The sequence below is a fragment of the Acomys minous genome (genome assembly GCF_964271855.1).
Source record: "Acomys minous genome assembly, chromosome: 18".
NCBI classification, from domain to species: domain Eukaryota; kingdom Metazoa; phylum Chordata; class Mammalia; order Rodentia; family Muridae; genus Acomys; species Acomys minous.
In genome coordinates, this window is record NC_140501.1 from 40,277,059 (window position 1) to 40,300,715 (window position 23,657).

General features: G+C 40.1%; 1 protein-coding gene across 2 annotated transcripts in view; it reads right to left on the reverse strand.

Moving 5' to 3' along the window:
- Window positions 1–2,241: 2,241 nt before the first annotated feature.
- SUGT1 (SGT1 homolog, MIS12 kinetochore complex assembly cochaperone) overlaps window positions 2,242–23,657 on the reverse strand; it is a 37,730-nt gene continuing 16,314 nt past the window's right edge. For both annotated transcript variants that reach the window (XM_084767954.1, XM_084767953.1), the window contains exons 9-13: window positions 22,498–22,594; window positions 21,507–21,614; window positions 11,730–11,820; window positions 6,433–6,614; window positions 2,242–2,367 (exon numbers count right to left, since the gene is read on the reverse strand). In XM_084767954.1, the coding sequence (XP_084624080.1) occupies window positions 2,266–2,367; window positions 6,433–6,614; window positions 11,730–11,820; window positions 21,507–21,614; window positions 22,498–22,594 (580 nt within the window). In that variant the 3' untranslated portion in view covers window positions 2,242–2,265. The remainder of the gene's footprint in view (window positions 2,368–6,432; window positions 6,615–11,729; window positions 11,821–21,506; window positions 21,615–22,497; window positions 22,595–23,657) is intronic.

Genomic DNA, 23,657 nt, shown 5'->3' on the forward strand with positions numbered 1-23,657 from the left:
TGGGAAAATGGGATAAAAAACTTAAAGTGGAATGGTAAAAATATGATTCATTTGTATTTATAAATTTTTAACAAATTCTAAGATTCTAGATATTATTTAATAAAGGAACAGGCTTAAAACTGGGGCTGGGAAGATGGCTCAGGCATTAAGAGCACTTGCTGTTCTTGCAGAGAACCCAGGTTTGGTTACCAGCACCCGCATGGAAGCACACAAGTGTCTATAACTCCATTTCCAGAGGATCTCTGCCCTCCTCTGGTTTCTGTTGCACTGGGTGTGGTACACACACACACACACACACACACACACACACACACACACAAATATACTGCACATATAATATGCAACACACATACACATAAAATAAAAATATCTTGTGGCAGGGCAGGGGCTTAATTATTGAAAATTATGAGTGGTGGTGGTGGTTGTAGCGGCGGTGGCACACATCTTTAATCTCAACACTAGGGAGGCAGAGGCAGGTGAATCTTTGTGAGTTCAAAGCCAGCCTGTTCTACAGAGTGAGTTGCACAGGGCTACAAAAAGAGAGAGAATCATAAAGTGAGAGAGATTTGGGCTTCAGATTCTTGTGCAGTGCTGGAGGTGTCCTGGCTGTATTGCCTCTGTAGCGAGCCTCCCTTCCCTTAGGGAATCCCCGAAGTCCACTCTAGCAAGAAGTCAATTTCTCCTTTCCCTTTAATGCTCAAGTACTATAGTGCCCTGCAGCTTATATAGGAAAACAAAAACAAAAATAAAATAAAACCCAAACCTCAGCATGGACAACACCAATAACTTGGCAGTCACTGGAAGATGAGACAGGAGCATCAGGAATTCAGAGCCAGCCTCCCCTGAGCTCCAGTGTGCTTCCACAAGCCGTTAACAAAGGGTCTGGAACCGATCGCTGTAACTGTATGAAGTCTCCTAATATGTATGTCATACTGAAGGGTTAAAAAGGAAAAAAGGAGCTAAATTCCTACCCTTTTTACAGCTAAAATGCTTGCCAACATGTTTCTCCCTCACTTCACCATCAGCTCTGAGGGCACAAGGGAGTACTTCACCACAAAATATCAGTGACACCTAACAGAACACAGGCCCACCACTGAGCCCTATAAAAAACTAAGACAATGAGGTTGAACTGACAAGTTTCCCATGGTGTATGCATTATTACAGACCGGAAAGTACTATAGTCATAGAATGCATGTTTTGGTTTGTTATAAAGAATAAACTAGGTGCCCACCTGTAATCCCAGCACAGAGGCAGAGGCAGGTGGATCTTTGTGAGTTAAGGTCAGCCTGGTCTGCAAAGCAAGTCCAGGGCAGCCAAGGCTACACAGAGAAACCCTGTCTTGAAGCCACCCCCCAACATACACACACAAGAAAACAAAACAAACAAGCAAAAAGAATAAATTATTCTTTAGTACAGCATCTAACCATTCCATAACTTTTTCCTGAATGTTAGCCTTCTCTCAGCTATATTATAAACTCTGAAATTAATAACATCTTTCTACTCTTGTTACCCTATATGTATCTACAGATTTCAGGCACAAAATACTAAATATATGCATACTGATTTGCTCTTGAAGTAGCTAAAAATCAAAGTACTGAAGCCAGAAACGGCAGCCAAGGTGTAAGCAGCGGAGTTTCTTCCCTAGGACCTTCTTGGCCTTGGCTTCAGATTACCAGTAGAGAATTAAACCTGTGTGATCTTAAACTCAAGAATCTATGTTTTATTCACCAAAATCTCACTGCAATTACAGATACTTCTCATAAAAATTAAACAACAGCATTCTCTGCAGTAATTTCTCAAGATTCTCAGTAAAAACTTAAAAGTAAATAAACCAGCTTTCATAGAAAAATTTACAACTCTCATTGAAAAGCAGCTCTTAAATGTATATACAACACTGACGTTGAAAAATTTATGCCCACAAAAGTTGCCAGGTCTAATAAATTATTAACAGAACACTGCACCAAAAATAAGGCAATTATCCAAGATGTCATTTAAGATTTCTCCACTTCATAACTAGACAGAGCTGATCTATCTAGGAGCAAACGGCATTTCATTCGGTTTCAGGAAACGTGAAATCCTTAAGGACAGAAATGATAAGATGTGATCGTCACTCTTTAGAATACTTTCAGGAAAATCATTTCTGAAGCATAAAAAGGCAAAGAGGTTTACTCTTTCAAAAAGATATTGTCTAAAACTCAAGAATGTGATAACGCACACATGGGCACTCGTGAACAAACACAATACAGTGATAGCAAATTGATTTATTTAGTACTGTTTCCATTCCATATCATCAGGAGGGTTGATTTCAACTTTTCTTTTACCTACATCAGACCAGTTGGTACTCAAGACTGTACCACCAGACTCCATCTGCAATTAAAAGAAGCAAAACAAAGCAAGTTCATTCCTGTATTATGTATCAAAATACAATACTTTCCTTAAGATGGACCAAATATACGCTCCCAAATATAGGCTACCAAAAATACCTCAATATAAACTCAACATTTTGATTTAATCTTAGGCTTTCCAGAGAGATCAACAAGTTCAAAGACACCTGAGAAAAGACCTAGAATAATTAGGTAGGAAACCACGTATACACATGCTGCCAATATTAAGGACCATGCATTCAGCTACTGGTAGAGGCATCGTGTGGAAAATTCACCTTCAAATGAAAAAATAAAATTCCCCCTGGGGGAAAAAAAAAACTCCTTCCCCTTCAAATGACATAATCTTATTTTGCTGAAGGCAGTAAAAGCCAGACAAAATAAACTTTCTATACTACTTAAATAGAACTTTAAGGATACACACTTAATGTTCCCTCTATGCCAGACACACTCTAGTGTACTCTGAATTTTAATTTTTTTTTTTTAAAGGCACACAGAGGCACACAAAGTCAACATCCTATGACCTGGTTATCTACTTATAATGCCAAGAATCCTAGCATGTGCATGGAGCCAAACACTGCTTTAAAATATTTTGGTCAACAATGGCTGGACTTACAATAGTGATGTCATAGGATTACAATACACAACTGAAGAATTCTGGCTGCCTACTGATATTGTAGCCATTGATAATATCCATTATACAACACAGAACTCTAGTGTCTATGGTGATGCTGGTATAATCAAACACATTGAACTGCCAGCCATATAAAAGAACAGCTCATACAATTAAATACAATGCATAATATGTGACAACAAGTATTAGTTTGAGTATTTACTAAGTTAGATTTTTGGGGGGGTTTGTTTCTTTGTTTTGTTTTTCGAGACAGGGTTTCTCTGTGTAGTCTTGGCTGGCTTGGAATCGCTTTGTAGACCAGGCTGGCCTCGAACTCACATCGATCCGCCTACCTCTGCCTCCTTAGTGCTGGCATTAAAGGCGTGCACCACCACGCCCAGCTAAACTAGACTTTTTTATTGTAATTTTAGAATATGCTTCTCCGCTTACCAAAAAAAGTCTACTGTAATATTGTTATACTTGCTGCTGCCTCAAACATCTTCTATGCATCAAAACTCTTGATGACATTGAAAAGCCACATCAGGCTATGGATATAAGTCAATATGACAGCATATGCCATACCTAGCATGTGCAAACCCTGGGTTCAATAGTATACTACCCAGATGCATAAACATACTCAATGTATTGCCTAATCATGAAAATCACTTAGCCAACAGATTTTTCAAAACGTGGCCAAGTGTTAAACAATACATAGCTGTATTACTAATGATTTGGATGGAGAGCTAGCTTGGCTGTTGAAGGCTAAGATTCACATTTCTAAAGAAACAGAACTTACTGAACTGGAACCTCAGGATAACCAATGCCTTCTGCAAAACTCCCTTGAGTTCCTTTGCATGGGGTGCTATTCTCCACCTCAGCTTTTAAATCTTTACTTATCTTCCAAACATGAATGTCAGCACCTCCTGGTGGGCTTTGACTCTTATTTTTAAGTTACATCTAGTTAGTGTATGTGCATGTACATATGTGTATGGACATGCCACAGCACAGATGTAGAAGTCAGCTCTTTCCCTCCACCACAGGAATTTAGCTCAGATGATCATGTTTGGCAGCAGCACCCTACTTACTGAGCCACTTTGCCACCCAACTTTCTTAAGACTCCTAATTACCAGGCTGTACTCCCATACAATCTATCTTCTATATAACCATTAATATACACGCCACCTTTGCAATTTAATGACTGCCTCTTTTCCTTTCCTTGTTTTCGAGACAGGGTCTTGCTATGTAGCTCAGACAGACCCGAACTCACAACCCTCCTGTTTCAGCATCCCAAGTGCTGGATTACCATCACATCCTCTTTAAGAGTTCGACTCCAAGCAGTGGTGCACGCCTGTAATCCCAGCACTCAAGAAGGCAGGAGCAGGTTGATCTCTGTGAGTTTGAGGTCAGCCTGGTCTATAAAGCGAGTCCAGGACAACCAAGGCTACACAGAGAACCCGTGTCAAAAAACAACAAACAACAAAAAGTTTGACTCCATAAGTCTGCTTCTTATTATTGACTAGAACTAAAAAAGAGTTCTTCATAGACATGTACTATATTTTGCCAACATAAATATCCCTTGCTATCATTAGATGGTACAGGCATATATTCCTCCACACACAACAGTACCTAAAAACCTCTTATATAAAATGGTTCAGAATTTTCAAATAACTTTGGCGCACCTTTCCATTATGCTACAAAACATCTGAGTACCCATAACAGCCAATGCTGTAGAAATAACATGTTGTTGGCATACAGTGTTATTTGTGGAATGACAAGAAAAAAGTCTGTGTAATAGGTACTCAATACAAAAGACTCTTTCCTCTAACATTTTCAAATCACAAGTCAGCAGAGCCCACAGATGTGGAATCCATGCAAAGACAGCCGAATATACTTACACTGTAGTCCTAATCATGGTGGCCTGGCATATAGCAGGCTTCACATAAAATGACTGTATTAAATATGACAAGTCTGTAAAATAAGCTACTCGTGAGAGGACTGTCAGTTATAAAACTCACAGAAGCAACTTTAGTTGATAATCTGGTCATATTCATTGATGACAATTTTCCCTTCTCTCTTTATAGAGGGTAGAATACTATGCAATTTAGCATTTCCTACTCACTATTTTGTATGTTGGTCATACACAATTAGACTGAAGGACAAAAAAGACAGTCTTTTGTCTTTCCACAGAGACAGAAGCAAGCTCTGAATTAAAGGTCAATGTTGCCACACAGATGGCTTACATTATGGATATATATCACTCACTTAGCTATCAATTTTCTGTATGAAAATGGAGTGGAATGTACCTTTGACCTGACATATGGCTATTCTTTCTAGTACACACATTTTAAAGTCAATAGTAAGGATGAGTTTCTTGCCTGGGAAAATTTGAGTAGACGATATTTTTCCTGGTAAAATTCATGATTATATCTTCAAGAAAAATAATTGCTGGGTAGGGTGGCACATGGGTGCTTGGGAGATGGAGACAGAAAGATCAAGAGTTCAAGGCCACCCATGCCTACACAGCAAATCCAAGGCCGTCCTGAACCACAGAAGGGTTCAGCTCCTAACACCTATATTGCAGCTAACAACTGCCTGAAGGTCTAGTTCCAGCAGCTCCAGTTCTCTTTTGACCTCCACAAGCACAAACACAACTGCCGGTGTGCAAAACAAGCACACAAAAATGTCTAAATAAACATTTTACACAGTGTTAGAGTGATCATTGGTCAGTAAGACCTCAGAACTGGAGGCCTGATTCAGGTTATAGGCTACTCTAGCAAAAGCCCGTATTCTCTTAATCAACGGAGATTAAGCCACTGATAAGAAATGAGCACTTTCTACTACTAACCCAATACTATTCTGGAAATTTCCATTTTACGTTCTTCATTTTATTTGTTTGTTTGGTTGGTTGGTTGGTTGGTTGCTTTGGTTTTTTGAGACAGGGTTGCTGTGTGTAGCTCTGGCGATCCTGGAACTCTTTTTGTAGACTAGGCTAGACTGGAACTCAGAGATCTGCCTGCCCTTGCCTTCCAAGTGCTGGGATTAAAGGCGTGTGTCACCACACCCAGCTATGTTCTTCATTTTAAAGAAGAAAACATATATGTATGATTCTAGAAAATAAAGGGAGCTCATTGAACTACTGTGATAAATTCAACCAACAGTAAATTCCCACCAACGCCCCAATCTTAGTATCTCTTAGCCTTCCAACTCCTAGTGCACTAATGGGTTAGAATAAGCTATTTGTTTCTCATCTCTTCTCTAAGTTTTAGGCTTCTCCAACCACTACTCCAAATCTAGAACAAGAAGAAATAAATGTTCAGCCAAAAACTCTAGCTATCTGGGTCATGCAGTTTGACCTCAAACTCACTATTATTCTTAAATGTCTACATTGCACTCTCATAATTAAAAAATATCTGAAAGAATTTGAAAACATATTCTTACAAATGATTTGTTCATGGCACGCTTCACTTCATCAGAGCCATCTGAGTAGATCTGCTGAAATAATTTGTTTAAAGCTGCATCGCCCTCCAGCTTCTCATTTTTTTCTTCTTCTTTGATTTCACCAACCAGTTTATCCCAGTTCCTGGTATAATGAGATGATGATGGATACAAGTTCTTTACATCTACAAAGTGAAAGACAGAAGTGAATAATCAGCATGTCTGTTTACGTCAATCAGAAAAACAGAAATGCTGTGACCACCTGGTATAGAACATCTTAGCAAGTTGTTGCTACACACATCAATAATTAGATCTGCACTTCGAAACTGAATCAGTTAGTATACTACAAAACCTAAGACTTTCTCTGCACAAAATAATTCAATACTACATGTTTTTGATACAACCAAGACACAAAGCCAGACTAAAACCACACTGTGCTAATCATAGGGGAAGCTGGGTAAGTGTGCAGAACTTCTTGTATGAAAGTTACTCAAGAAGCTGGAGCAAGAAGACTGTAACTTAAACAGCAGGCTACACGGCTAAGGGTAAGGTCAGACTGCACTAAATGAGAACTGTCTTAAGGAAAAAAGAAAGAAAAACAGATGAAAGAGAAAGAAAAGTTTAAAAAGTTAAAAGCTGCTTGGAGAGAGGAGTGCGCAACCACATTGTAATAACCTGAGTTCCATCCCCAGACCCATGAAAAAGGCAGGGGAGAATGGCCTCAACAGTGCTGTCCCCTGACCCCAATAAGTAATTTTTTAGAAAAGCAAGGTTTGAAAAAGGCAGCACAGGGCCAGAGGACATGGCTCAGTGGTTAGGTGGCTCACAACCATTTAAACCTACAGTTTCAAAGCTGACCCACTTCTGACCTCAGGAGAGCCGGGCTCACATGGCGCACAGGCCTACCTGTCGGGAAAACACTCACAACAGATAAGTCAGCCATTTTTAAAGGGCAATACAAATAATTATAAAAATACCAGTCCGCGTGCACACACACTTTCTAGGATACTCCATGAGGGGCTGGGAATGCTGGTCAACGGCAGAATGAACGCCTCCTCCATGCAAGACACTTATTTCAATTCCAAATACTACCAAAAGGCTTACCTCACTTTAAAATGCCTAAAACTTTTTGTAGAGGAATTTTAATCCAGCAAATATGGCTACTCTGGTGGGAATACAGAGACATCTTTAGTCCCAGGGAACAGAGGCAAACAGATCTCTGAGTTCAAGGCCAGCCTGGTATAGAAAAGTTTCAGGAAAAGGAAAGCTTGGGTCCAGGCGTGGTAGTACACACCTTTATCCCAATACTCAGGGCACAGGGGCATGCAGATCTCTGAGCTCTGTTCAGGGAGTTTGACTGGAGTCAGGGAGTTGAGAGGCAGTGCAGACTGTGGAATTCAGAGGCAGTTTTTACCAGAAGAGTTTGACAGAGAGGTTGAAATGAGAACAAGCTGGACACTGGTGAAGACAGAACAAGCCAGAGAATGAGGAGCCAGAAGATTAGAACATATTGCTCGAGTTAGCTTAAAACCAAGCAGAGCAACTCAGTGAGAAACTGAGAGAAGCCAGATTGAATCAGTCAGCTTAGAGAGGAGTTTGAGCCAGAAGAGTGAGATGAAGCAGCCAGCCAGAGTTCAGAAAGAACAAGAAAGGCTGAGCTTACTCAGTAGTACGTTTCCGAGGCTAAGGTTAGGTTGTATGGAGGCCAGAAGCCTCCAGGTCTAGGCCTAGGTTAGCAGATGGAGGTCCAGGTGAATTAAATCAGCCAGAAGGTGTCAGATCTCCTGGAGCTGGGGTTACTGGTAGCTGTGAGCTGCTTGATGAGTGCTAGGTACCAAACCTGGTTCTTATATGAGAGCAACAAGTGGGCTTTAACAATGAAACCATTTTCTCCAGCCAACCTCTCAGGACTGTAACATTAGAAGTGTATCGTTCTTATGAGATACTTAGGTATCTTCCAAAGTAGAAATGCTCTGAAATAAATATGCTGCACATAAGGAGTTAATACTCCATCCACCCCCACCCTCCACCCCTCTCCCTCCTCAACCTCGTCTCTCTCACACAATTACTTCAATAGAAAATGTTAAGTAACTCTATGAGGGATGGCTCAGCAGTTAAGAGCACTGGCTGCTCTTCCAGAGGACCCAGATTCAATTCCCAGCATCCACATGGCAGCTCACAACAGCCTGTTGACTTTGTCCAATGCGCATAAAATTAAAAATAAATAAAAACAAAGACTAAGTATTTAGTAACTCCTGAATGCTTAAAAATAATCCACTAACTTGCTGACATCTTATACAGTATCTGAAAATAACACAAACTTATCTACATAATACAGAAAACAACAGAATTTTTTTATTATTTGGATAGGGGCAACTTGCATACAGAAGCTACTGGCCCAGCAGCTCAAGGGATCCTGTAAGACCAAGGAAATGAAGATCTTAGCACACAAATGATTAGAAAACACACTAACTAAATGACCCAGTAGGTCTAAGAACAGCTCTGATTACCACTTAATGAAATTACAGTAACAGCCAGAAATGTAATCTATATACTCACACGGCTTGACAGTTTTAGTACTGTGTTTATTAAAAGGAACCGAGACACATTTTAACTTTGTTTTTCAGATTACATGTATTGGGGCCTGGAGAGACTGCTCAGCAGTTAACAACACTTGCAGCTAATGCAAAGGATCAGGTTCAGTTCTTGGCACCCACACGGCAGCTCACAGCTGTCCTGAGTTCAGCTCCAGGGATATGCACACTCTTCAACTTCCATGTGCAGCACGCACACACACATGGCAGCCAAAACTCACACACAGAAAGTACAATATAAAACTCTTTTAAAATTACATTTATAGCTGGGCAGTGGTGATACATGCCTTTAATCCCTGCACTTGGGAGGCAGAGACACACGGATCTCTGAGCTCAAGGCCAGACAGACAGACCAGAGTGAGTACCAGGACAACCAGGGCTAAAAACCCTGTCTCAGAAAAACAAAACAAAACGATAATAAGCCTCCTCCCATAGGGTTTCTGTGTAACAGTCCTGACTGTCCTGGACTAGCTATGTAGACCAGGCTGGCCTCAAACTCACAAAGATCTGCCTGCCTCTATCTCTGAGTGCTGGGATTACAGGCAATTTTTAAAACTACATTTGTTTGTTTGTTTATTTATTTATGGGGGGGTGTCCCTCAGACTCAAACTCATGCCATTAGCAACAAGCAGGTTCACCTGCTGAGCCATCACATCACCAGGCCCTTAATGTGTTCTTTAAACCTAATGTAGCAAGAAAGATTATTTCAACTAGAAAATACTAAAATGCATTATGATCCTTTTTTATATATACATCTTAAAAACTGGGTATGCACTTCATATCTCAACGCAGACTTAATCCTTCTTCATATGGTCAACAGCCAGCAGCTACAACAGGGGACAGTATAGTTTCTTTCCTTAAAGAAGGAAAGAAAAGAAGAAGGAGGGGGAGGGGGAAGGGGAGGGAAGGGAGGAAAGGTGATCCCACGTTTCCCTGTCACACTGGAGCACACCAACACTAATCTAAATGTTCCTTCTCCAGTAATGTCTTTCTACAACATCCCTTTTCTAAACATGGTTGAGAAACTACTAGACAAACATTTATTCTGCTTGTCTGTGCCTTCTTTTACCTATAACTAAACCCACTTTTTCTTTACCCATCTACCATCAAAATAAATTCCAAGAAGACCTGGTACAGTTTTTTGTCTTTGTTTGTTTGTTTTTGCTTTAAACATCCCAAATGTCACTTCCCACTACTGGAAATGCTGTTTGTACATTTTACTGGTAACCAAGGAAAACAAAAATTATATGACATGGTTAAGGAGCTGGGAAAATGGATTTAATTAATTCTAATGCTGACTCCCAGGAAGAATGGGAATGAGGTTTTAATCTCTACTCCACAGATAAGAAAGCTGGCCCAGATAGGTTAAGTGACTTGCCCTTATCTACGGTTTCCAGCTTGCAGTACACACGATCTGACAAGCATATTAATTTAATTCTTCACAAAACACAACAGGATAGCAGGGAGTGAATCTTGAATTTCTAAAAGATTCAGTTTGGTAAAACTTTATACATGTATGAACAACTTGATTAGCTGGAGATGGTAGGGTGAACTACTGATAGTAATCTAAGTCTCTGCTCACTCACCTTTCAGACAACTGTGACATCATCTGTGAGAGCATCTCCCTGTTGGAGAACGTGTCTCACAGGAAGCAGCAACAGTTACCAGAACCACACCCACACTCTGCAGCCCTGCATTTCAGTCCTTCACAAACCCTACTAGGTGATCTGAGCCTGTGAAAGGGAAGAGATGATACTGCGCTCCCTATTGTATGAACACTGTATTATACAGCTACATAAACCCCAAGAGAGGGCCTTAAAGTAGTCACCCTTTGAAGTATCGATTGGAAATCGTTTTTGCTGTCTCTCCTTTCTCTCCTGGTTTTGCTAACTTCGTTACAGATTAGTTAAGATGCTATTATTGGGTTAAGAAACACACACACACACACACACACACACACAGACACACACACAGGACCTGCTAGTAACTCACTTTCTAGAAGTTGTCACAAGCAAATATGTTTTCTACCATAACGGGCAAAAATCTGAAAATGGCTGAAATACATCATTGATTTGTTTCAGCTATCAACTCAAGAGTATTAAATAACAAAAAGAAATTTCTCCTTATTCAGAAATGAGGCAATTATACTAAGATACAATCTTAGGTTGCAGCTCTAAGAGGGTCCTGCAGATTAATTGTTCCACACGTAAAAAGATGCTTATCTGCTGACATATGCTTAGAATGGACTTGAACACATAAAAGGCTGTATAATCAACTCTCCTTATCTCCTCTTCTGGGCCTTCCTTTCCTGGTTTGTGTCCATTTCTGTATTAGTAACAGAAATAGGTCAAATGCCCTGTGAAGTCCTGAAATTCTAGGAAACCAGAGCCGAGAAAACAGTTGGAAAAACAGAAAGGAATAGGAAAGGGATACACTGACAACGCAAGCTTCCTCACTGTGGAAAAGGAACAGTACAATAGGCTACGCAAACAGCTGTCAGCGTACGCCATAAACTGACACAGCAGACACTGCAGCTCTTCTGGGGCTTTGCCGCTGTTTGTCTGTGTTCAAGCTTCGGAAATTAGAATGACTTTATTATACTCAAAGCATCTTTTCTTCATAAATAATGAAGGAGGGAGAATGCTCATTATTATTTAATTTCAACTACACACTGAACTTAAACCTCAGCAAGGCCAAAATACAAACCTGCTGTGAACTGTTTCGGTGTGGGCACATCTCCTTGTCCTTCTAGCCTCTCCCATCTCACAGCCTCTGGTTTTTTCATTTTAATTTCAATCTGAAGGAAACACCAAATAAAATCCATTACTCAATGTAAGACACATAAAACAGTAAAAATGCAATTTTCTTAAGTCATCAAAGTTTTATAAGAATTAATAGTGTCCTTGACAGTTTGTCTAAATCATACAAAGTTAAATCTGAAGAATTATGAAACATTTATTTTGTTTCTACTCTTAAATTTCTTTACCCTTCAAAAGACAACACACATATCAAACATTACAATTAACAGTCTTGAAATTCAGGCCAATGAATGGTTACAGTAAGTAAACGGACCTTGGCTAAGCCTGACAACCCATGGAAACCTCATGGAGGAAGAGAAAACTGACACACAAGGTTGTCCTCTGACCCCCATCATTTGTGTGCGTGCGTGTGTGCGTGCGTGCGCGAGTGTGCGTGTGTGTGTTTGCTCTCACCAAATACACAGCTTTTAGGGTCTTGAAATCTAAATGCTTTATTTTTCTTCTACAAAAGTGTTCTTAAGCAGGAATGCCATTGAAGGCACATTTGACAATAGCAATAGACACTGACCTAAGGTTGGTAAATGGAAGGGGAATAGAGGCACTTAGTCAGAAGAGGCTAGGGAGTCCTAGCAACCCCCTGCGATATGCATACAGAGCAAAGTCAGCAATGCCACCCAAGACACCCTGCTCTCAAGCATATATGCATAAGTGTATTTCACTTGCTTCAGAGGAATAAAAACAGTACAACTAATGCTGACAATTGTACCATCACCCATTAAACAGATCATTCCAAGTTGAGATCCTATTTGTGGAAATGCTTGGAATTTTAGACGGTTTCTTTAAAGGTTTTGCTTTTAAATATTCTGTCTTGTGATTAGGACCAAAGCTAATACAGGTTGATTTATTTATGTTACAGATAATAATTAGATACACAGTTTGCAGATCATTTTATACAATAGTTTTAGGGAGCATATATTTACATTTTTTTACTTTTATTTTTCAGTTGTGTGTGTATGTGCAGTGCCTGCAGAGGACAGAAGATGAAGCCTAGTCCCCCAGAGCTGAAGTTATAAGGAGTCATGAGCAGCCAGGTAGGGCGCTGGATACCACCAGCAGGCACAGAGGTTAAGAGCACCGGTTGCTCTTTTCTCTAATCAGGGTTGGGTCCGAGAACTCATCCCTTACTCCTGAGACACAAAATGCAGTGCTGTACTACACTTCTAGGGAGACAAGCAAACATCTACTGACTTCAAACAGAACACTGCAAGACCAAACCAATACCACAAGTTCATGTACATCCTCTTACTAAAGTTCCTTACGCTACCTGAAGTACAGCACACACTGGCCTCACTCACATTTACTGAAAGCTACTGTAACCTGAGCATGTGTGCAGTATGAACAAAGAGGCCCTTATAAACCCAAATCTCTTAGCAACTGAAAGCAGCTGACCTGAACTTAAAGGTATACGTAACCCATTCACTAGACAGACAGCAGCATACATGCAGTAAACCGTTTAAGGCAACCCTTTAGAAGTTTAAATGGTGGGGGAGGATGTGAATTCCATTTTATTCTGAATTTTCAATTCATACATGCTTTTTAAAATGAAGTTTAAGTCTTGAGTATTCTAGAAGACACTTCTAGAATTACTTGTCCAGTTTCAGAAATGCTTTCATTGTAACCATTAATAAGCCAACTTATTTACGTAAACCTTCCTTAAAAGTTTGAGAAGATGGCTAAGTTGGTAAAGTGCCTGCCCCACAAGCCTAAGGACCTGGGTTCAGATCCCCAGCACCCATGTTCACGCTGGGCATGGAAGTGTATGTTTGTAAGCCCAGAGCTGAGGAGATGGAGACAAGAGATCACTGTGGTTTGCTGGTCAACTCATCTAGCCAATCAATGAATTCCAGGTTCAGTGAGATAGCCTGTCTCAAAAAGGTGAAGACACCAGATGTTGGGCTGACCTTCACATACATGCCCGCACATACATGTGCATGCACCTTTTCCTCCCCAATTATCTTCGGTAGTTTATTTAAATATTACTCTCAAATGCACAGAAAAGGCTTTCAAGGTATCGTCATATCTCAGGGCAGTATCCACAAGTCAAAGAGCCCACACTGTGCTGGGTCACCAGTTCTCAGAACTATAATACCACCATCCACCTCTGAGGACTCTCTGTATACAAGAAATTATTAAGTTTTCCCAGACGACAATTCCTCCCCCAGTACTCCTAAGCAATCATGGCACCAGCCACTGCCCTCTCACCAGCCACCTCAGACTGGTGGTAGAAGAATCGTTCCTGGGGCCTGAAGAGCTGCGGCAGTTCCCTGGCAAACCTTTGCAAACCGTTTGCTTCATGGTTGCATTTGGCAACTGGTTCTTAGTCTTCAGGAGGGAGCCTTGTAAGCATCCGCCTACTCCGTCCTTGGCGGTCAATTGTATCAAATTCCTTTGCTGCTGGAACACTAGTTCAGGACTCTGTGAGCAAACTAAATTATCTACCTTCATTTTTACAATGAATCACTTGATAATCATCTTTTTAAGATTTTAGTTTTGCTTGCTGATTTTGTGTGTGGTGGGGTGTGCATGATCATGTGCAGGTCAGAGGGCAATTTACAGGAAGGTGGTTTTCCCCACCTCTTCTAACTGCTTAATTCTAATGTTTACTAGATGCCAAGACTGAGTCAGGGCACCATACCATTCACAAGGCAGAGCTATCATCATGTCTTCCCTCCATTGTACTTATGACTTAACCTCCAAAACCCTTATTCATATTACTCTTCTTGAAGACTCTGCCTTGCACCAACAACAGTCCGGTGTATATCATTCATACTGGCAAATAGCTGGTTTTTCAAAAGAATGCATGTTAAAATGTCACCAGTGACTACGCAATATGTTCTGTTTGAAAGATCTAGATGTCTAGATGGACGCATGCCAAAATGTCACCTGTGGTAAGAGGGGTCACCTTCTCAGAGGCTTTGTGTACTTCACCTTTCCTGTGCTCTGCATGTACTGCTCTGTAGCCTGAGTAAAAACCTGAATTATGAGGATAAACAGCATTTGTTGAGCACTCAGTATGTGCTTAGTGCTTTACATATGCCATCTTATGTAACAGAACTATATAAGATTACTATCCTCATTTTATTTGTATGCCTGCATGGAGAGGGAGAGAGAGAGGTGGGGGGGGGAATGTGTGTGTGTGTGTGTGTGTGTGTGTGTGTGTGTGTGTGTGTGTGTGGTGATAACAGGTGTCCTCCTCCACCGTTCTCCACCTTCTATCTTGAGATGGTCTCTCACTTAGAGGACAAGCTTTTGGCTAGTCTGATAAGCCAGCTTGCTCTAAGGATTCCATACCTCCACCTCCTGTATGCTGAGAAGCACAAGCAGCCACCACAGCCACCTGATTTTATGAAGGTTCTAGAAATCTGGGTCCTCACAAAGTGTGGAAGCTCTCTACCCATTGAATCATCTTCCTAGCACTACTGTATGAAACACTGCCTCCCTCTGCTGTTTGAAAAGGGAAATGATAGAAAAGTTCACCATTTATTTACCCAAAGATATACAATTAAAATAAAATTTCAATCTGTTTTTTTTTTTTAATAAAACACAGCAGTCTACTGCTACATATGCAAAATATATTGATTCTAGAGTCAGAACACAGATTCTTCTAACTGAAGGTCTCTCAGGTCTGTATCCAGCTGTGTAACTTAATCTAGGAGGCACAAAGGCTTTGGCAACAGTAATGCACAACAACCATGCTAATTCAAAACCAAATGAGCCCAAGGCATTTTGGGCAGCCCTGGCCAGTACTGCACTGTACAGCATCACTGCAGCCTTGACTCAGAACACACAACATGCGCCACTCTGCCTGCCCTGTGCGTGCTGTCCTAACACCAATAGAATGCTTCCTCAAACGCCTCAGCTGAGATTCAAGACTAGTGTGTGTAGTAATTATTGCAGTAATTTTTCTGCACACATACTTTCTGATATTTAAAAATTGGTGTAATTATAGACAAAAAAAGACCTTAACACAGTCTTTCTGTCATACCTCAGCATGTAAGTATCCTTGGACTTTATTGGTTGCCAGCTTGAGCTCCATAAGTGAATGAATGAATACATTTTGGTTTGGGATGGGGGCAGAATTTCCAACACTTGCTAAAACAGCCCTAAAAATACTTGTCCTTTTGTACTACATATTTATGTGAAGCAGCACTCTCAGAACAGACAATTACAAAATCAAAGTGTCAAACAGCTCTTAAAAATTACCTAAGATTAGATGCACCAAGAAAGATGTTTTCTTCAAGGCTGTTAAATACAAATAGCCAAAACACTAAGAATGTAACATTTATATAATTCCTGATTGTGTCATGGTTCTTCTTGCTATAGGTAGTTTATTGTATATATGTATAATAATATAAATGTATATGAAAAAAATAAAAAATGTTTAATTAAAAAAATTATCTAAGACGCTTTACTTAAATAGTGGTAACCCCAAGTTTAATTCTCCTTGCAAAACCAAACAAGAAAGCCTATCTTAAATTTGTTTTTACCCTTAGTAAATGGCAAGGCTCTATGTATAATCACAGAATTATCAAAATAAATTTCTTTAAAATGTATTATCAGTAAATGCTTGAGTTATATATCTATATATGCCCAAGGCCACATAAAATTTTCTCAGGCAAAATGGTTTAAAATCCCTGCTTTAGAACACAACTTTAGAATCTTAAGCACAATTCAGAACAAACAAACAAAAACCCTAAGAAGCACTGCCCTTAGCTGACAGTCAGAACTCAACTCTGCATCTTGGGGTCAGAACAAACAACTACTTATTGATTGGTTTGTTTTTCTTTGTTTGTTTGTTTGTTTGAAAATGCATCTCTGCATAGCCCAGCCTGTCCTAGAACTCACTATGTGGGCCAGGCTGTGCCTGAACCAACAGAGGCTGCTTATCTCAGCATCCTGAGTGCTAGGACAGGCTGTGTCACCACACCCAGTGAGCAATTACTTACTACAGTGTAAATCTGAGGGAAACACTTAAAGCCTATGAGGCTCTTTTGTAAAACTAAGAATAGGATATTTATTTTATCAATGAACAGGGATAAATCAGACTCCAATTCAGATTCTTAGAGAAGTATCACTGACACTATGTATATAGGGGAAGGACTTCCAAAATTAGCAAATAAAAATAGTGTCAGCATAATAATGCTAAAATGTTATTCGATTTACCTGAAATACAAACTGCATTTGTATGTCAAACATTATGTGAAATACAAGTTCTTAAGTCATTCATCATCTCTTCACAGAAATCAATTCTTATTTAAATTACTTCGAAAGGACTTGTAGTAAGACTCTCTCGGGCTGGGAACATACCTAAGTGGTAGAGTACTGGTGTGCTTGTTCAGTACCTAGCAATAAGGGGCAGGGGAGGGAGCAGTAACAAAGGAACAATAGCTAAATTTCAGCATTCAAAGGGCCAAGGCAGGAGGAGGAAGAGTTTGAGGGCAGCCTTTGACATAAAAACCAAAACAACTAAAAAATGCTTGACAAAAAAAAAAACCCAAACTCACCATTACCTCACCTACCTCCCTTTTATCTCCCCAATGTTGTGACTGGCTGCTCAAAATTCTATTATTAAACTAATTTAACTCTATGTGGATAGGACCAGCAACTGAAAATGGTCAACTCCTTTTCCCGCTCTGTATCATCCCACAGAGTGCTGTCATGCAGTTGCCTCATAATTAACCAGCTCAGTCCCTGACAAGACATTCATTTTCTTAAAGGGCAAATCTATTTTTAAGTAAATGCAAAAACTACTTCTAAGCTTTATTCTCCCCACTCTAACCCTCTGCCTCTGTTCTTTATGAACGGAGAAAAGTCATCATCCTAATTCCAGGGATAGAGAAGCCATGTAAATTATGTTATAAAACATCCACCTACACAATTCCTTTTTCATTAACTCATTTAGGATATGCTTTTATTTATGATAAACTATTTTAGAGTTTCTCATAAAGATCTCAGGATGCAAACAGTGCTGGTCTAACTGGATGTTTACATGTAGAAAAACGCAAATAGATCGGTATTTACCACCCTGCACAAGTGGATCAAGGACCTTAACATAAAACCAGAAGCATTAAATTTATTAGAAGAGAAAGTGGGGAAGAACACCAACAGCTCAGGCTCTAAGATCAACAACCATGTATATGAGATCTGGTGCCCTCTTCTGGCATGCAGGCAGAATACTGTATGAATAATTTTTTTTTAATTGAAAAAAAAAAAAGACCCAGCTATAGCCCTCTTGGGCATATACTCTAAAGATGCTCCACCATACAACAAGGACATTTGCTCAACTATGTTCATAGTAGTACTAGTATTCATAATAGCCAGAAACTGGAAACAACCCAAATGTTCCTCAACTAAAGAATGGATAGAGAAACTGTGGTACATCTACACAATGGAATACTACTCAGCTATCAAAACCAAGGACATCATGAAGTTTGCAGGCAAATAGATGGGAGCTGGAAAAGATCATCCTGAGAGAAGTAACCCAGACCCAGAAGGACACACATAGTATATACTCACTTAGAAGCAGATATTAGCCATATAATACAGGATAACCATATTATAATTCACAGACCTAAAGAAGATAAGTAACAAGAAGGACCCTAGGGAGGATGCTTAAATCTCATTCAGAAGGGCAAATAGAGTAGACACTGGAAGCTGCTGAGGAGAGAGAACAGGACAGGAGCCTACCAGAGGACCTCTGAAAGACTCTATCCAGCAGGTGATCAAAGAAGAAGCTGAGTCTCACAGATAAACTTTGGCCAGAGGGCAGGAAGTCTTATAGAAGAGTGGGAGGAATAGAAGAACCCAGAGAGGAAGCCAGGCATGTAATCCCAGCATTTGGGAGGCAGAAGCAAGCAGATCTGTGAGTTCAAAGCCAGTCTGGTCTACAAACGAGTCCAGGCCAACTAAGGTTACACGAACCCTGTCTCAAAAAACCAAAAAGAACCTAGAAGGGACAGGAGCTCCACAAGGAGACCAAGAGAACCAACAAATAAGGGCCCAGGGAGGGCCAGCAGAGACTGATGTACCAAACAAGGACGATGTATCAAGAGGACCTAGGCTCAGATGTAGCCAATAGACAGCCCAGTCTCTATAGGAGTCCCCTAGAAAGGGGCTGTCCCTGCTATGCCTGCTCTTTGGTCACTTCCCTCTGGTGGAGTGTTTTGCCAGACCACAAATGAAGAAGATGCAGGCAGTCCTGATGAGACTTGATAGCCTGTGGTCTGTTGACAGAGAAGGGCTCCCCCTCTCTGAGGACTAGGGGGATAACCATGCTACAAAGGGAAGAGGGAGAAAGAGGGGGAAAAGGTGAGACCAAAGAGGAGCGGTGGCTTCGATTGGGATGTAAAGTGAATACATTTTTTAAAAATCAATTTAAATTAAAGAAAAATCGCAGGATGCATATCGCCATTTGGGTTGCACAAGTCACATGCTTTATTTACACTGTGTTTTTTTCCTTCCTTCTTTTTTGAGAAAGGGTCTCACTCCAACCCATGCTGACCTGAAAATCACTTTGTAGCCCAGGCTTGCCTCAAACTCACAGCAACCCTCTTACTCTAGTCTCCTGGATGCTGGAATTACAGGTAGAAGTCACCATACCGTACAGTTTTTATTTTTAAATTCACATTCTCTTCTAATTTATACTACCACCTTCCTCTTTGGAACGACATTTGAAATACTATAAAACTAATTCCACTATACGTTGCAATTTTTTTAAATATACAGGAATATATCAAACTATAATTCAAATATATTCATCATTTCCTCTTAGTAAAATAACCTAAAGATGGGTGATGATGGTACTTTTAATCCTAACACTTGGAGGGCAGAGGCAAGCGAGATATGAGATCAAGGCCAGCCTGGTCTACAGAGTGAGTTACAGGGCTGGCAAGGGTACACAGAGAAATCCTGTCTCAAAAAAACAAAACAATAAACAAACAAATAAATAATAACCTAAATTCAGCTCAACTAATAGAATAAAACAAGATGTAGATTCATCCTTATAGTACTTTGTTATAAACTGTGTGAGACAGAGTATTTATGTATCAAATTCCTAAGTACGATATCCTGAGAGGCTAGTTAGAACTGGAGAGATGGTTCAGTGAAGAGAAGTACGCTGTTCTTGCAGAGGTTTCTAGAATCCACACCGGGCGGCTCACAACCACCTATTAACTCCAGTTCCAAGGAAATTCAAAGTCTCTGGCCTCCGCAGGCACCTACACTCATGTGCACCTGCCCCAATACAAATACATACATAATTTTATTTATTTATTTTTAATAATTCGAAGACTTATTTATTATTATGTATACATGTACACTTGCACGCCAGTGGAGGGCATCAGATCACATTATAGATGGCTGGGGGCCACCATGTGGTTGCTGGGAATTGAACTCAGGACCTCCAGAAGAGCAGCCAGTGCTCTTAACCTCTGAGTCATCTCTCCAGCCCGATATATAATTTTAAAAACAATAAAGTTGGGCTGGAGAGATGGCTCAGAGGTTAAGAGCACTGGCTGCCCTTTCAAAGGTCCTGAGTTCAATTTCCAGCAACCACATGGTGGTTGAGATCTGATGCCCCCTTCTGGCCAGCAGGTATACATGCAGCAGAATAGTGTATAAGTAATAAATACATCTTTTTTTTTTTTTTAATTAAAGCCAAGGTGTGGTGGCACACGCCTTTAATGTCAGCATTCAGGAGGCAGAGGCAGGCGGATTGCTGTGAGGCCAGCTTGGTCTACAAAGCGAGTCCAGGACAGCCAAGGCTAACACTGAGAGACCCTGTGCCGAAAAACTAAAACAACAACAAAAAAACAAATTTAAAAACTAAAAACAATAAAGTTTAAGGTGATTGCTCTACATGCATGGAGACACAAGCTTCGACTCCCAGCAACCATAGAAAATGTAGCTGTGTCATTTGTTCTTGACTCCAGAGCTAGTATGCCAGGAACAGGTAGGTTCCCGGGGTCCACTGGCCTGCCAATCTAAATCAAACAGGGAGCCATGGTACAGCCAAAGACCCTGTTGCAAAAGATAAGGTGAAGAGCAACAGAAAGACACGTCAGGTCTTAACCTCCAGCCTTTACACATACATACTCAGGAAAGTAACACACACACACATGCACATGTGTGCACTAAACAGATCTATATTAAAAAGAAGCCCTTCTTTAAAAGTATCAATCTATGCTAACAGGCACGTCAGTAATCACATAAGCTAAGTGGATTGCTACATCTATTGTACAACTACATCTAACACTCAAAAATTATTGTTCTTGGGAAGGAGGATGGCCCAGTCAGTAAAGGCACCTGCCACTAACCCCTGGTCTCACATGGTAGAAGAGAACCTTTACTTACACACACACACACACACACACACACACACACACACACACACACACACACACACTTTAAATGTAATTTAAAAATGTAGGCAAAAGCTTTGTTCTTATTTACTTATCCCTGTTAACTTAATTGTTTGTATCTTAGAAGGAGCTATGAGGCCTGGGATGTAGACACAGGTGGAGTGCTTGCCTAGCACACACATAGCTCTGGATTTGATGCCAAAGACACTGGAGGCTGCAAACAAATTACACACAGACGATTTCTTCTACCAGTATTTGCTTTGCAGATAGTACTTTTCTTATACTGCAGTTTTTCAGCTGCTTACCTTTGTTGTAAGTACTTTAAACGTGCTTTGTCCTGGTATTATAGGGTGAAACAGTCTCAGTTTCAAACTGTAATCTTCTCCAGAAGGGAGTTTCACCAAAGCAGACAACTAATGAAAACAAAGTTGGTATCATGCTTTGTAAATGCCAAGAATTTAAACATAAGTACAAATTTCAGATTTATACAATATATACATATATGAGTATTTTTCCCCCCAACATATCTCTTGTTTGGATTCTCATATATAAAACCAAAAGGCAGAAAAGAATGTTGCATAATATTAATTACAAATCTAATTACAGATACTTACCATTCAAATCAACATAATACACAAGAACAAAGTAATATAGCATATAACTTTTTAAATGCCTCATGTGTAAATTATGTTAATTCTATCACACTACTGTTTGTAAATATCTACAAGGATGGAAAAGTTATTAAACCATACTCATTTGATATAGTTAATAGATTTTAAGACATGTATAAATCACATACAACTAAGCTATTTCTGTGTGGGGGTGATATTGGTGGATGGGTGATATAGGTGATGGTGGTAAACTAATCCTATTTTAACATAACATATACCAGTAAATTTACCCAAAGCATCGATCTTACTGTCAGCCCAGTTCTGCTTTACACTGCAGATGTAACACAAGCCAGGAATGCTGGCCTACGTTCACCATGTACAGTAAGGAAGAGCACAGTGACATGTGCTCCAGAGTCAGAGGCAGGGGGATTGCAACATAGCAAGACCCTGTCTCAAATCAAGCACAAGCAAGCACATCTAAAGACAACCTACAGCATACATGTTCTTAGCTCAAATTTTTAAAAACTTCAAATGAAAAGCAATGCTTCTAATTTCATTTAGTATTTTCCATATTATCAAGAAGAAATAGAATTTAGCTAATGAACTGGTATAAATTGTTCTGCAATATACTAAACTTATAAACAGGACTTCACCTCCATATAATGTAAGGTTAAAGACTAATTACCTCTTTTTCTGAAAATTCCACATTTACGTCATTCTTCTGAACATTCTTGATCATAAGTGTAATGATTACTTGAGATTCCGTTTGATACCAGTCATACCTATTTAAAGAAATATAATTTCTGATTTTTACAGTGTTTGTGATATTAATAGTCTGAAAAGTAACAAGAGCACCACCTTAGGGAGGAAAATGACAAAGCACCTGTAAACAACTAACTCCCATCACGCACACTATTGAAAGAGCTCTTTTTAGTAGCCAATAGCCTTTCCATCAGACACAGCAAATCCCCTGATTTCCTAACACTGCTGTGCTTAAGCTAATACAGAAGAGGAAATTTTCTTTTTAAATAATTTATTTATTTTATTTGCATTGGTGTTTTGCTTGTATGTGTGTCTGTGAGAGGGTGTCGGATTCTCTGAGACCGGAGTTACAGACAGTTGTGAGCCGCGTATAGGTGCCAGGAATTGAACTCAGGACCTCTGGAAGAGCAGCCAGTGCTCTTAACCGCTGAGCCATCTCTCCAGCACCCAGAAGAGGAAATTTTAACAGCTACCAGTTATACACACCACCAATGGTTTTATACTATCTTTCTAACTAATACTAAGATAAACACCTCCCTCTTTTTTTTTTTTTTAAAAATTTTTTTCTTTTAAAAATACAGACTGTAGATTGAGCCTGGCAAGGTGGCACAAACCTATAGTCCCAAGCACTCAGAGAGGCAAAGGAGGGAGAATTTCTGTGAGTTCGGAGACAGTCTGGTCTACAAAGCAATTCCAGGACAGCCAAAGCCACACAGAAAGAAACCCTGACTGCTGAACCAATCAGCAGCACTGACACAGTGGACACAGGTCAACCTGCATCAATACTCTCAGCTCTGCTCACTGAAGATGAGAGCAAACACAAGAAGGAGAAACAAGTGAGTACAAGTTACATGGCTCTCCCACAGTGCTGACACACTGTCCACCTTTCCCTTTAATTCAAGCTGTGAGGGAAGACCAGTGTGTCTAAAAGATGTGTTTTACACGCTCTCTCACAATGAAAGCTCTAACACTATGGGCGCTCTCACTTCCAAACTACACTAGACTATAACCTCCCCGTGGGCAAAGCTGCTTATCCTGCTCTGTTTTACACAGGAACAGGGGAAAGTGCCTGCTTCACAGTAT